This window comes from Triticum urartu, chromosome 2A, assembly GCF_056163025.1.
Source record: "Triticum urartu cultivar PI428250 chromosome 2A, HENAU_Tu73, whole genome shotgun sequence".
NCBI lineage: Eukaryota > Viridiplantae > Streptophyta > Magnoliopsida > Poales > Poaceae > Triticum > Triticum urartu.
This window is the reverse complement of record NC_141874.1, coordinates 432,877,537-432,892,873: the sequence shown is the minus strand read 5'-3', so window position 1 is coordinate 432,892,873 and position 15,337 is coordinate 432,877,537. Positions and strand designations below refer to the sequence as shown.

At 41.9% G+C, this 15,337-nt stretch overlaps 1 protein-coding gene across 2 annotated transcripts; it reads left to right on the top strand.

Annotated features, from left to right (window-relative positions):
• Positions 1–1,349: 1,349 nt before the first annotated feature.
• On the top strand, positions 1,350–11,847 carry LOC125530468 (RNA binding (RRM/RBD/RNP motifs) family protein). 2 transcript variants are annotated; one of them, XR_007292933.2, is made up of 12 exons: positions 1,350–1,645; positions 3,371–3,471; positions 3,560–3,701; positions 3,893–4,054; positions 4,156–4,240; positions 5,766–6,484; positions 6,567–6,675; positions 10,393–10,448; positions 10,597–10,703; positions 10,795–10,882; positions 11,228–11,475; positions 11,551–11,847. XR_007292933.2 is itself a non-coding variant. In XM_048694859.2 (11 exons), exons 1-11 carry the CDS (start codon positions 1,469–1,471, stop codon positions 11,414–11,416), a joined length of 1,935 nt encoding a protein of 644 aa, XP_048550816.2. In that variant the 5' UTR covers positions 1,350–1,468; the 3' UTR covers positions 11,417–11,847. The 2 variants fall into 2 exon arrangements, 1 of the variants encoding a protein (XP_048550816.2); XM_048694859.2 differs by having other exon boundaries at positions 11,228–11,847.
• Positions 11,848–15,337: the final 3,490 nt, after the last annotated feature.

The window sequence follows — 15,337 nt, the reverse complement described above, 5'->3', positions numbered from 1 at the left end:
CGAACCAATTGCTTCACTTCAACAATATTTGAGGGGTCACTCTTGTTATCATAATCTTCGGTGATAACCTACACTGCAACGCAGGGAGATTACCTTCGTCGTTTACATCAAACTCCTCGTGATCTCAGGGACTTGTTACTCGGTGTGCACTAGCAAACACATAAGTCCCAAACTGTTTATGTCAACAAGCTCCAAGACATAAGGGGCCTATCATTACGCCAACACCCAGTGTGCGACAATGTCACGAATCCCGGCGCACCACGGGGGACCAAGCCATGGACGAGTGGGCCGATGTCGGCAATACAACGACCCTCCAGCCAATGATCCGTAAAAAACACCCACTCGAGCCATTGCCTAGAATCCAGGACGTGGAGGCGTACATGATCGCAAGAACGTCGGGGTCATACAGGGATCAGGAGGTGGGCCCAAGGGCACCCACTGTCAGTCCGCTGCAGTCATACCCATTTGACGCGAAGGGCGATGCCGGCACGGTGGATATCTCAGATGCCAAGGGCCCCAAGCTGAACCGGGCAGCGCACGCGCGCCCAGTTGACCTTGCATTGTCCACCATTGGCTCTCTTGCGACCAACCCAAAGGAAGCCTTGGATCACCTGGTTGACATGAGCCAACACGGACTTGTGGAGGATGAGAGCGGTCAAAATATGGGCGGGGATGGCACACAGCACATGGCGAACAAGAGATAGTCGATCAGGAAGTGAGAGCATTGATGCACCCCAGGTGGACAACTTCCTCGCGACCTTGTCGACGAGCGGGTCCAGTGCTGAGGAGTGAAGCTTACAGATCGACAGAGGGAGGCCGAGGTCATATCTCTCGTTATTATTGCCTCTAGGGCATATCTCAATCGCATGTTGCGAGACTTTATCATTAGCCGAACATTTGCTTCTCTAGAACTTTGTTGTTGCTTCATATTCAAAACTGATGATCAAGGATATCGACAAAGGAACGGGTAGCAGCTACGGGAACATCATCGAGGAGATCAAGCAGCAAGCAACATATTTTAATTGCACATTTATTTGAAGGTCGAGCGGCAAATTTATATGCATATAATTTAGCTAAGTATTTAAATTTTCTTGAGCAGGGGCGTCGCTTGTGGTTGGGCCAACCCATGATCAATTTTGCATCTTATTATGTAGCTTTCGATCAATAAAACTTAGCTTTAACCTAAAAAAAGTAAAAAGGGCTAGAGGACAAATATTTTACAAAATGCAGCCCTACACGTAAACAATCGATATCCATCCCTAAAAAAATCGATATCCAATTTTTTCAAAAGATTGGAACAACTCGAAGTGACGATTGATGAAAACGCTGGGAGCATGGAAGGGACGGTAAACAGCACACCGGTTGCACGCACGCAGGCTGGCGCTGACACATACTAGTAGCGACTGGCCCCAGTAGCCGCTAGAAGATTCTCACCCACGGGCACTGCCTTTTCCCAAAAGGCGGAAAGATGGGGCAGGAGGCGGATGCGGATGAGCAGCTGCAGCGGCGGCTCCGGCGGGTGTTCGCTGCCGAGGAGCGGTCGTTCCGCATGGATCGGCGCTCGCCGGCCGCCGCCGACCTCCGCTCCGCCGTCGCCGACGTGCTCCCCCGATTCCTCGGCAACTACTCCGACGAGACCCTCGCGGTACCACCCCAAATATCCCCTTCATTCTCTCGCACGCACGCGTGCCGTAGAACTTGCCAGTGCCGATGCTTGGTGGGATGCGGTTGCGTCTCGATCCTGCGTGGTTCCGTGTGCTAATTGGTCTCGGGAATGTCACGATGTGAGTGTGGATGGGCCTCCGCGTCTGGGGCTGTACCAAGGGGATTGGGGTGGCTCTGAATGGACTATATGCATGTGCTTGTTTGTTGAATGCTCTGCCTGGGTCGAGTGATTGGCAGATTGGCACCCAAGTGAAATTTAAGTTGGAGAGGTGATGGATTAGACTATCTATCTGGAACATTCAGCTTGTTTAACTTTTCCTAGGAACTCTATATTAGTTAGGTATGGACTTCCCAGGATCTCAATTCAGAAACGTGAGCCTTCTAATTGGTCGTCCCAGCCTCAATCGCATCAGAAGTGGTGCGAAGATATATTTAAAGTAGTTTTCTGACATAACGGACCAGTGTGTTCTCTTCTTAACCCTCATAAACAGTCCTTATCAATTCGATATACCTACCTCCTTTCCTCGTTGATAGCCTTGATTTCACTTTTTTTTTGTGTGCGCCTCTGTTCCATTGCTGTGCCCTACAATTTGCAAATTAAGCATTATAGTACACAAGCCTATAGATACTTCATAAAGCATAAGTTCATAATGCTACCAACACCTAACTGTGGCAAAGCCAGTGTGTTTGAGGCACAAATGTATTGTTGTGGTCAGGTTTATATGATCTATGAGTCAAATATGACGGGACACTGATGATGAGTTTTGTTCAGTAGTAACTTTCACCAGTTCTTTAGGTGATTAAGATGTTTCTGGGTGCTGCTTCATTGACATGGAAGACTGTAGAGACATTGTATAATACTCCCTCCGATCGCAAATATAAGATGTTCTAACTTTTTCCTGAATCGGTTGCACATAGACATGTTTTAGTGTGTTTGTTCACTCATTTCAGTCCGTATGTAGTCCATATTGAAATATCCAAAACATCTTATATTTGTGAATGGAGGGAGTAATATTGAAGGCTGTAAAATGGATTGTATTGTTTTCACATCACCTTGAGATAAAGTGAACACATGTAGTTCAGTACAATTTCAATTGTCCAATTATATTTGTAGATTGGTGATTTGACCAATTCATGATAATGAAGAGGATATTTGCATAAGAAGACATGCGAAGGGGCAGTGGAGTGTCTCAACACATATCTAGTGATCATTTCCCTTCGAAAAGGGTGTATGTTCACCCGCAAAAAAAGAAGAAAAGAAAAGGGTGTATGTTCCCTCTTGCCTACACCTAATGTGTTTTCATTAGATTTTAGACATGTTCTCCTATAAGTCTTCCTGGAGCGAGAGTTGAGGGCTGCTGTTAAACGGATTTAGCAAAGAGATTTTTTTGGGTCTTAGATTGATAATCTCAAAGAAGAAACATTGAAGCACAACCTTGGCATCCTCACTTGATAAGTGCATGTGGCAACTTCCTCAGTTTTCTATGCTGCTATGTTGTATGCCAGGTTTGAGAACTACATTACTCTCTTTAGTTTAGTTGGTAGGATAACCGTGAGTTTTCATTGCATGTTTTGCCAAATATGCAAGATTCGACTGTTTGAGTTCTTGGTATGTTTGTTTTCATGTTAATATAAACAAGATGCTTTATAGCTGTTGATTGCATAATGACTGATAATTCTTCTTTTCTTTTCTCCCTGACTAAAGGAGTACATTGTAATTTTAGTTTGTAATGGGAAACATCAGTATCAAGCACGCGATGATTTGGAGGCCTTTCTTGGTGATGATAGTGCAAAATTTGTTGCATGGTATTATAGCTGCCATTTAATCAATTAGTTGTGTTCTTGATATGTGTACTTTTATGAGGCCATGATGTTTTTTTGCATGACTAAGCAGGCTTTGGGGTTACCTAAGCAAAACGGCTGTAGCACTGGCTAATGATTCTAGCGTGCAACATAGGCTGGAAAATGAAAGTCAGGACCGGAATGACAAGAAAAATCTTCTGGTCTCAAAAACCCAACCCGGGGAGGCTCATATTGTAAGGATCTTACCCTCTTTCCTCTTACAATCATCAGTCGCCACACAACATTTAATTGTCTTCATCATATCCAGTTATCCACTAGTTCAACTTAATTGAGCATCCGTTAACTTCTTTCAAGTCAAAATGCCCAAATTATGCATGTATCATGACTTACGAACACTCAGTCAAACTCATCCACTGTTGAGCAGGCAAACTCAAATATCTTAGTACCACAAGAGCATAATGGCCTTCACAAGCTTGATTTAAGTAAGGGACAAAATGTGGCCCAGCGACGCATTAGTTCAACTGTTACCATTTCCCCTAAAATGGTGGCTGGTGACGAATGTTATCGGGAGGGCCAGCATCAGAAGGTAAATACTCAATGGGCCATGCATCTGTTGTTAAGTACCTACATTTGTAGGATGTGCTATGGAAAGGATGCATCTAACTTGATGATTCTATGTCAGAGCAGAAAGATTGGAGTTTAACAGGTGGCAGAAGTTCCTCCATGCGGCAGTCTGGTGTAGCTGCAAAGACTGAACATACATTGATGCAAGGCAAGCATTTTTTTTCTTATGCGACAGCTCAATTCTAGGACAATATGTTCTTGAACCATTTGACATATGATAGCTACTTCAAACTACTCAATACACCCACGAGAAGTACTAAATGTCTCGTGCCATGTATAATATACTGGACCACATCTATATGTCACATGCACACCCCTTTATCAAAACCGGTTCTCTTTTTTTCATCTGAACATTTTGTTTGTACTTTGTATTTTACTGTATGCTGCATTTTTTTTCTACTAAAAAAGATGTTTACCAGCTTCTATAAGGCTAGGCGATTCAATTTTTAAAGAAGATAACGATGCTTTCTTACTTTGCGGGTTAATGTCCTTCCAAAGTTGTATGAATATCTCTGTAAATATCCTAGTATTTAGTCTTGTAATTTTCTTCTTCTATATCAATAAATATACAATCTTCGGTCATCCCTATAGTTCTCCGTTAAAATTATCTTGCCTGAATATGATTCAAGATGGTCTGTAACCAATCTTTTTTTGGGGTCATGTGCTTGCTCTTGTTTTATCTAACATCCCCTGATTAGCTTGCATGCTTAGGTGTGACTTTAAATGGAGTTAAGGTTCTGATTATCCTACTTTAACTTATGAAAAATCATTTGCCTTTAAGTTCTATACATACAAGTAACATGTGATTTCCCTTAGTTATGGAGGTTGTGTATGTATTTCTAGAAAGTTGAAGTGGCTAAGTTTCTCACAAATGTCCCTTAAAAGGACTTTTTTCATGTGTCTGTCCAGTTTGGTTGAAGTGTTGTACTGATTCAGGCTCTTGGTGTCCAGTTTGGCTTGTCTCAACTCAATCCCGAATGAGAGTACAAGTTTGAAGGTGCAACTGAGATTGTATGAAAAAATGGTTCTGTCTGTTTGCTTGTAGATGGATTGAACAAAGAAGGGATTCAAACATTGTTTTATTGAAAAAGAGAATAATTGCTTTTGCCGGAAATGGCCACACTGCCAAAGTACGTTACAGAGGCAACCTTAAAGGCAATAATACCATATATGGACTTTATAACATAACTCCATAGTGTTGTTCTATGATCTAAACGATGACTCTCTTGGTGCGTATCTTCTACTCCCTCTGTTCACTTTTATAAGACGTTTAGACAATTCAGACAATGCCCAAAACAGTTCAATGTCAGCTGTCCAAAATGTCTTATAAAAAAGAACGGAGGGAGTATCTTTTTTTTGGCAAACTATATTTTTTAAAAACTATATGATTTTGCAATTTGTATGGACTTTGATCCTATGGCATGGAGTCAGGGAATCCATGTTATGTTTCTCGACATTCCTTATCCTTGAATACTAGATTGTAGAGTTGAAATGGTAACTACCAAAATTACTAATACTACCTTGAGCTGATCCATATTCCTTTCTGTACTCCATTTGATTCGGGAAACTACACTAGCAGTCCTGGGTTTAAGTTTTGGGGTCGGCTGTTTGCCAAAAGATCAAAAGTGGTATTCTTTGATATTGATTTACTGTTATTCGAAAACCTAATGCAGAGGAACCCCATGATGAGCATCTTGGCGGAAATTCCTCCACAAGACGTTTGCCTGTGGCCATGGGAACTGATGATGGTGAAGTGCCAGAATCCATGAGAAGGCCCCGCAATGTTTGGGACAGGCTAGGGAAGCCTGCTATGGAGGATCAAGGTTTAGCTACAGAAGCTGACAACATGCATGTTGAAAATATAATGCATAAGAAGGCCAAGTTAATGGTGTCTGAGCATGAACGAAGATGCCGTGTTAACTCAAGTACGGAAGGCGATTTATTTGACAGATCAAATTCTGGAAACTTTTCCAGTAGTTACCCAGATGTCAATACAGCACACGCACATGAGCCCGGGGAGAAATCCAACAGAAGCAGGCTGACCGGTCGGTTGAATTTTGGTGATGTGGAGCGTAATCGTCATCAAGTTAGAGATGTTATTAGCCAGAAGTCTACTTCAACTCCGCCAGTGAAAAGTTTTGTTTCACAAAGTTTGAATGAGTTCACATCCAAGGTGAAGAGCTCACCTGCATCAGTTTCTGAACCAGCACGGCATGCAAACTCGTTAAAAGGACATGTATCAGCATCTGACAAATTGTCCCAGTTAAATATGCGGCTAAATTCAGGAACTGATGTTTTGCAAAGTCAGCAAATTAGCAGCCCTGCACAGTCCAAGAGTGGGTCTTCTGTTCGTGAAGATGGTGGCAATTACAGTAACAAACCAGTAAAAGATGTAAGCTATCCTTGTTGAGTAACTTGTTTTCTATTTGGGATCTTCTAGCGACCTAAAATGGTTGTCGTAACTGATTATGCAGGAGATGTTGGATGTGAAACTAAAGCTAAAGCAGGTGGAACTAGACATGCTCAAGCTTCGGTCCAAGCAGGCGCAGATAAACAATGGGAAGCAAGGAGCCCTCCCATCAGGTTTGTCCTATTGTTCTTTAGTCCCTTCTGTTTCTATATGAATACATTCATACAAAGGAACCTAAGGAAAATGACATTGGATTTAATACTACATGCCAAAATATAGCGTGACATAATTTTCTGAGATAGCAGTTGGTTCACCAGTTTGTTCTTGCAAATCTATTAGGTCATCTGTTGAGTGAGTCATCTGCAATTATTTCTAGCGATTTATTATCAGTGATATAGTCACCTAGGTCAATATGCTTGGCTGCTTGTGACTGCGGTCCTGAAAAAAATGGTCATCACTAATTTGTTGGTCCTTTCACTGGTTTGTATGGTCTCTTGTCTATGTTGGCAGCAAGAGCCCCCTAGTTTAAACATGAGGGCAGTTTATTGGTGAAATGCTCTACAATGGTGCATAGCAGCGTTATATTCTTGGTTATAAATTGCAAAAATATGATGATACTCCCATCACTTAATCCAAAAACAGACAGCCAAAATACAAGAATCCATATGATTTGAAATGACATCAAAAGAGGGAAACCAATTAATCAGTCTTTTATCCTCCACAGAATTCATATTATTTGTAGAAAGGCTTGTTACCTCCCTGATGTTTGATGCTTAATCTACTTGTCCACCAAAACTATTAAACCATATACCCACCAGAAAATTTGTGAAACAGGCCAGCTACCCACTTGGAGATCAGATTCTTTCCATGTCAAATGACTTGGCAGTCAGAATAAGATCGAAGAGAACTCTCTCGCAACTCGAATGGTCGAGAATTTGAGATAATTTCCATTGGAGATCAGATTCTTTCCATGTCAAATGACTTGGCAGTCAGAATAAGATCGAAGAGAACTCTCTCGCAACTCGAATGGTCGAGAATTTGAGATAATTTCCTCAAAAACCTTCCACGCACCGATGATCAGCGATTCGTCCCTCTAGCAGCTGGCCATGTGGAAGATGTATCAAAGCTCAGCATTATGTTCTACCACAGTGTGGCTCGGGCCTTTTCAGGACCACATGCCGCTGCTTCTCCAACCAGGCTGCCCTGTATTCTCTAGATCCGTTTGAGGAGCCCAATCTACAAGATTTTCCACTATTTATTTTATCACCAGATGTGGTCCCTGTATATTTCCACTTCACCCTATTTGGCTGTAAGCTCCTGCATCCTCTTTTTTGCCTGCGGATTGGTTGCAGCTGATTGTTCTTCCGCAACCACAGTCCTTGTTCTCACTCTCTCTGGTCAGCACTTTTGCATTAGCATCCGCAGTGACATGTTACTGGAGCTTGCATGTGCCACTGCTGTTTTCGTAAACTGCCACATCGGTGTCCTAGGAAACCATGCCTCGTAGTGCCAGGAAAGCTGTGTCATCAATCTACTAAAGCATTGTTGTGGAAGTAATGGCTTGGTGGAGGGGCAGGCAGGATGGTGGTTAGAGCCAACTTTGAGGACAAAGGTGAGACTGCTATCTCAGATGAAGGAGGTTCCAAACAATGGAAGACAGGCTGTTTTCGATAATCCACTTCTGAGCCCAGGCTCATCTGACCCGCGCTGATGAAAAAAATCAAAACAAATACTAGAAAAATTCAAAAAATTCCTTTTTTTTTGCATGGTAGATAATTTGATGTGTGAGGTCTGCTCCAGTTTTCAAATCATTTGGACATCTGAGCAGCTCTCGGCAAAAAAGACAAATTCAGGGTCTGTAAAAAAGTTTACTGTTCATGCACTGTTCTGACCCGATTTGTCTTTTGCTGAGAGCTACTCAGATGTCCAAATGATCGAAAATTGGAGCGGACCTCACTCAATAAATTTTCTACCATGCAATTTTTTTTGGAAATTTTTGAATTTGTTGTGATTTGTTTTCTAACCGGGTGCAGATGAGCCTGGGCACCAAAACGCTGCACTCGGCTGTTTTCCTTTATTTAATTTGGTTTGTCGAGTCAACATTAGAAATGTCGAAAGTTCCTTCTGGACACTGGCACTTGGTTGTTATTTGCTTAAACACACTTTGAAATTAACAATATGCTGATGGACACAAAGCTGGCTTTATCTGAACAAACAAGTATGTCATGTCAAAATCCAGAAGACAGGAGGTGGAAAAGTCCTATTTGCCATTCGGAGAGAGACAAGAATTATGTTTGCCGTTTTTGTATCTGTGTTTATGTCAAAATCCAGAAGAGAGAAGAGGTGGAAAAGTATATTTGCCATTGGACAAGACAAGAGTTACGTTGGCCGTTTGCGTATGTATGTTTAGTCCTTTTAGTATAATCAACACAAAAGTAAATCAAAGTTGCATCCTGGCTAACAGAACAACACAAGAGATATCCATCAAGGTGGTACATGTGCTTTTATTTTGGTAAAATTTTACGAGTCAGCTAGGTTTTGATCTTGTTTGCAGAACATGATACTGAATTGCCAAAACTATTTCTTCACAACTTGTTTGGGACTAAAGGCTTTTGTTTCTTCACAACAGCTTATATAAAGTAAGATCAGCACCAGTCGGGTCGGGTTTGGTTGGGTCGACCTCTACTAGACCCATGCCCGGAACGCTTATCGGGTCTGTCGCCCACCCACGACCCTACCCACGGGTCTTGTCTCATGCCCATGCCCAAACCCACGCAGTTACCTGACCCAATCGGGCACCCGCCGGGCTTAGTATTTTTGTTATTATTTAATTTATGCTCCCTTCTGGTGCCATGTACTTCGAACCGAGGAACGCTACTGTTTCTTCTAGTCTCTTATACAGGCAGCGCTCGACTTCCTATGTGCTCGCTAGGCGAGGTGGTACTAATGCAGCTGGCAAGCACGTATTTTGCTTGCTTTGTGCATGTAGAGCAACACACAGGATGCATGGGCTGGCTTTGGAGGCTCAACAAGCCAAACTTGTTGATCTCTTGATGCTACTGAGCTAAGCATTTTGTTAATTCATGGTTCTGTCTCTCTACAGTAATAACTAAGCAACGTGGGTGCATGCTGTCCTAAAAAATCTTCACAATTCATGTAAAATAAAACACGTATATACTTCTTAATATTAATCGGGCGAACCATGGGTAACCCATGGGCACGAACTCGCATCCATACCCTACCCATGAGTAATCGGTTACCCATGGGTACAACCCATGGGCAAAGAGCACGACCCATACCCTACCCATTTGGGTCGGGTGCCCATGGGCGGCCAAACCCATGGGTCGAATTGCCGGCTTGAAGCACAACACAGTTAAGGAAACTTCAAACTGGTGCTTACCCAGTCTAGTGTATTCCATGAAATGACCAAAAACATTAAGCATCAATCGATGATTTTATGATGTGTTTGACTACACGCCAACTAATTGTACCACCCAGCCTATTTTGCATGAAAGCTAGTTTTGTTGTCCACGTCATGACATGTATGGTTAACTGTGATGTATCAGTCGTGGTTCTCAGCTTCTGCTAAAAAAAACCTTCTGCTGTCTGCACCTCCCCTCGGGCCAATAGTCCTTTCTTTTTTGCTTTGTTTACCTGTTTCCAGAGGGCAGTAAAGATAGTCAAACTTTTGAGATACGGCAGCATTTAACTGTTTGGGCACTCTGAAGTTACTTTTTATTTACAGAGAGATAACTCTGAAGCAACTCTGTTTGCGCCTTGGAATGTGGATTGTTTTAAATATATTGAGCAATTTCCTATTTTTTGTTCACCAGCTCAACACTCTTATCCACAGATGGAATTGAGTCTTTTGAAATTTTGTTTTCTTGTAGGGCCCCATTCGAATTTAGAGGAGGATGCCGATGCCAGAACTGTTCTTGTGACAAATGTATGTAAAAGGAACCCATCTCTTTATTTTTGTTCGCCACGGATCACTATAATTTTTGCTCCTTTCTTTTGACCGAAAAAGCTTCTTCATTCTAATTACATCATAGAGGATAAATTTGGTGAGTTACATCTCTGGATGATTGTTTTAGGTGCATTTTGCGGCAACCAAAGAAGCATTATCAACACATTTTATGAAGTGTGGGACAGTGCTTAAGCTCAATATGTTGACAGATGCAATTACTGGCCATCCAAAAGGGTATATTCTTTCATGCTAAGTTTCAGCTTGCTTTCTTCATCTGTGGCATCTACAAGCTCCATATCTGTTCTTAATTCTTGTTGTTTCCCAGGGCTGCATTTGTTACTTTTGCTGACAAGGAATCTATTGGGAGGGCCCTATCTTTGAGTGGGACGTCGTTTTACTCTAGAGTTCTCACAGTAAGACTGTTCTCACTATCAAGCTTGTTGTATCCGTTGTTAAATTGTACCTTTCTCTGTTCCTTTTGATATATGGCTTGCCTTCATACTATGGAACCATATTTTTCTCTCAAAAGAAACCCCATCATCAAAACTTAAAGTTGGTGTTCCATAATGTACATATAGACAAAGTGGACCTCATCTTAGGCTAAACTGTTTACTGAAATGAAACAGAGGCATATCAAAGTTCATTGTAACTTATAAGTTCAGATCACGTGAGCTCAACTACACTCTCAGCAGTTGTTAACCAGATCCAGATTACAGCATGTAGTCAATAGTTCTGTTATTAAGATCTTGTATTTTCAGGTAATGCGGAAAGCAGAAGCACCTCCTGGATTTTTGGCGTCTATTCAGCAGATTGGGAGGCCGCTGCCATGGAACTCGCCACCATTCCAGAAAGGGGTTAGTCCAAAGCAGTCCTCTGGTCATCATCTCCAGTGGAAACGCGAGCAGTCTGCCATGGAAAATTCCCCTGCCAATTGCCCTACCGACTGAATCTAAGGCAGCGCTTAAGAATCAAAACCTCACCAATGGACATAGCTTTACTGGATCAGGTCTGGGCAAGATGTTATCTTTGGCACCTCTTTATCCTCAGAATGATACTGTTACTGCTGTTCAAACATCTACAGGTTTATTTCTTTCTGATGAGGAATTACAGGCTTTCCTTGCTGCTGGGGTTTGGAACTCGTGAGATGAAACGGGAATTGGTTGCAACCCTAACCAAAGCTATAGACAAGATTCTTTGGTCGGACATGTGTGCTATGTGTCTAGACCCATTCAGAATATGTGTGATCCTCAGGATCGTAGTTGCCGCACTTGTCGAATATGCTAGTGGCAAACTGGCAATATGAAATGTAGTTACAGTTCAACGAACATCTTTGAGATGGTGAGCGAGTACATTCGAATGAAGATGTCAGCGTTGGCCAGCCTTTTGTTATTTGAATTTTGAAGCACGTCTAAGCTGTCGCAGTATGCTTACTGCCTGCGATGTAATAACAACCAACCGATGGAAGACCATAAACTCTTCCAAGCCAGCCCTCGAGTCTCCCGGAAGACTAAACAAAATCATAGCTTTGTATGGGCCTTGCAGCTTTAGTTTGCGGTTACTGGACTGTGATAAATTAGTTTGCGGTTCTCGCGTTGAGATATTAGAAACTACTCCCTCCGTCCCAAGACGTTTTTTGACTCTAGTGTAGTGTCAAAAAACGTCTTACATTATGAAACGGAAGGAGTAGATCTCATGCTAATAGGTTAGGCGACTTTTTTCCCCAAAGAACCTCAGAAAATCATAAATCAAAAATATATATTGAAAAACAGAAATAAAACATATTGGAAAGTACAAAAAAAGGAAACCAAAAAAATGGAAACATGTGAAACTCAAAACGGGAAGCACATATGTGTTTATAAAAAAAACACACGTGTTTTTTCACTTTTAGGAAAGCACACATGTGTTTTTCATTTTCCAAGAAACACAATTGTGCTTCACACGGAAGCACAACCGTGATTTTCACTTTACGAGCACTACTGCGCTTCATGTGAAAGCACAATTGTGTTTTTTATTTTTCGGAAAGCATAGTTGTGCTTAACCGTGAAGCATATTTGTGCTTTTTCATCGGTTTGCTTCACGCGGGAAAAAATTAAAGAAAGAAGAAAATCAGGAAAACCTAGAAAAACCCAATGAAAATTCAAAATACCCTCTCCCAGAATAAAAAACCCAAAACACGTAAAAAAAGTTCATGTGGGGTGCGCCCAGCACGCACCACATGACGGCGGTGAGACGCCCCAAGTGGTGTGCCGGGAGCACTCCCACGGTGTCCGTTGGGTCTCCCCGCAAGAGGTGCCTGTGCTTAGTCGGCCCCTTTATCCATCCCAACAGTGTCTTTCTTTCTTGCTGGGCCTTTAGGGGACGAGCCAACTTGCGGTTGCGTCGTGTGTGGCCTTGGGTCGCGTTTTTTGTGTGGGCCAGGTCATAACAGTTTTCACCCCTTGAGGTGCAACTTGACCCCAATTTGGTAGAGATGGAAACCTCGAGACCTCCTATTCGGCACCTTATGCGCCCGAACAGGTTTCTGGCGCCCACGCAGTGCCTTGTTGGGCTGGCCCGATAAGGCAAAGCGCAAAGAACAAAAACTACACAAAAAGGCACAAAAACTGCTTTCACCCGGAAGGCAGAGCGCAAAGAACAAAAACTACACAAAAAGGCACAAAAACTGCTTTCACCCAGATTCAAACTCACAAAGCCACCCATATATTCCTGGCTTCCTACTTAGCTAACCACTACACCCATTGAACACTTGTAGCCGATAATAGCGCTTATAGAATAAGAACATGTATGGTTGCGCTATTTATTATCCCTTAGTTTTTTTAAAACATGAATTTGAAAAATGTTCATCGATTTTGAGCCAAAGTTCAACATTTGACGAAAAAATCTCACAAACTACAAAAACAATCATCGATTTTGAGACAAAAGTTCATCATTTTTGAAGAAAAACTACATAAACTTAAAAAACTCAATGATTTTGAGAAAAAGTTAATCATTTTTAAGAAAAGTTCATCGATTTTGAAAAAAGTTTGTGGAAAAGTGAAAAAAGTTCATCATTTTCGAAAAAAAGTTCATCGCATTTGAAAAGAAGTTCATCAAATTTGAAAAAAGTTCAACAAAGTTGAAAAAAGTTCATCAAATTCGAAAAAAAGTTCATCGAATATGAAAAACAAATCATGATTTTGGAAAAAAGTTCATCAAATTTGAAAAAAGTTCATCGAAGTTCAAAAAAAGTTCATCGAAGTTCAAAAAAAGTTCACTGTATTTGAAAAAAGTTCATCAAATTCGAAGAAAAGTTCATCAAATATGAAAAAGATCATGATTTTGGAAAAAAGTTCATCGAATTTGAAAAACAAATCATGATTTTGGAAAAAAGTTCATCGAATTTAAAAAAAGTTCATCGAAGTTCAAAAAAAGTTCACTGAATTTGAAAAAAGTTCATCAAAATAAAAAAAACAATTCATTGAATTTCAAAAAAGTTCATCGGATTTGAAAAAAGTTCAACGAATTTGAAAAAAGGTCACCAAATTTGAGAAACATTTTGAAAAAAAATCGTAATTTTGAAAAAGTTAACGGATTTTGAGAAACATTTCGCGGATTTTATAGAAAGAAAAAAGAGAAACTAAACGACAAAAAGAAAAAGTAAGTAAAGAACAAAAGGGTGAGGACGAGGGTTAGTATTCACAAGAGATGTTGTTAGTGTGGTGGTTACTGCGCTCCATGTAGGACAAGTCGATCGCAGGATCTAATCACCTCGCCGCGCAATTTTTGTTGCAGTTTTTCACAGAAAAAAGCAACTAAATTGGCCGGCCCAGCGCGGACGGCGGGTGTGCGCCGGTTTGCGGAATACGAAGAATCAGGCGCATAAGGCGCCGAATAGGAACCAGCGGAAACGTCAACCGTAGGGTATATGCATTTTCACATGTATCATGTGAATTTGGCCGATCCTTCCAGTGTACCTTGAGTTGAGGCACCACACCGTCCCGTGGTGGACAAACTTGGACTTGAAGATTTGCCCTGGTTGAAGCAGTGCCGGGGTGGGTGGTGTCGCTCGAGAATTTTCCGCTTTAGTCATCACTCTTGGAGGAAGATAGTTCTTTAGTTGCGGCACATGGATGACACTATATCTTAGAAGAGAGCGGCAGAGCAAGCTTGTAGGAAACTACCCCAACACGTTGCAGCATGGTGTAAGGCCCATAGAACTTCAATGAGAGCTTCTAATTGTGACACGCTGCAAGAGACTTTTGCAAGTAAGATTGTATTTTAGATATGCCAGATCTCCCACCTAAAAGGAACGTTCACTGATGTTCTTGTCTTCCTGCCGCTTCATATGGAATTGAGTCAGCTGCAATTATTGGTGCAACAGCTCAGTCATAGACGGACGCTCATCCAACATCTCGGTCAAGTTTGTGTTGGACACAGTTGTGGGCACACCAAAGGGAAAATGTAGATGTTAGGAACGCGGTAATTTAAAAAAAAATCCTATGCATATGCAAGATTTATCATGGTGATGCATATCAATGAGAGGAGAAGAGTGTTGTCCACGTACCCTCGTAGACTGTAAGCGGAAGCGTTATGACAAGGCGGTTGATGTAGTCGAACGTCTTCACGATCCGACTGATCCTAGCATCGAAGGTACGGCACCTCCGCGATCTGCACACGTTCAGCTTGGTGACGTCCCACGAACTCTAGATCCAGCTGAGTGTCGAGGGAGAGCTTCGTCAACACAACGGCGTGATGACGGTGATGATGATGCTACCGGAACAGGGCTTCGCCTAAGCACCGCTACGATATGGCCAAGATGAATTATGGTGAAGGGGGACACCGCACATGGCTAAAGGATCAATGATCAACTTGTGTGTTCTAGGATGCCC

Coding starts and splice junctions, on each gene's coding strand:
- LOC125530468 (XM_048694859.2), top strand. CDS start 1,469: ATGGGGCAGGAGGCGGATGCGGATGAGCAGCTGCAGCGGCGGCTCCGG. Junction 1,646..3,370: donor ACTCCGACGAGACCCTCGCG/GTACCACCCCAA, acceptor CCCTGACTAAAG/GAGTACATTGTAATTTTAGT. Junction 10,883..11,227: donor TTTACTCTAGAGTTCTCACA/GTAAGACTGTTC, acceptor TTGTATTTTCAG/GTAATGCGGAAAGCAGAAGC.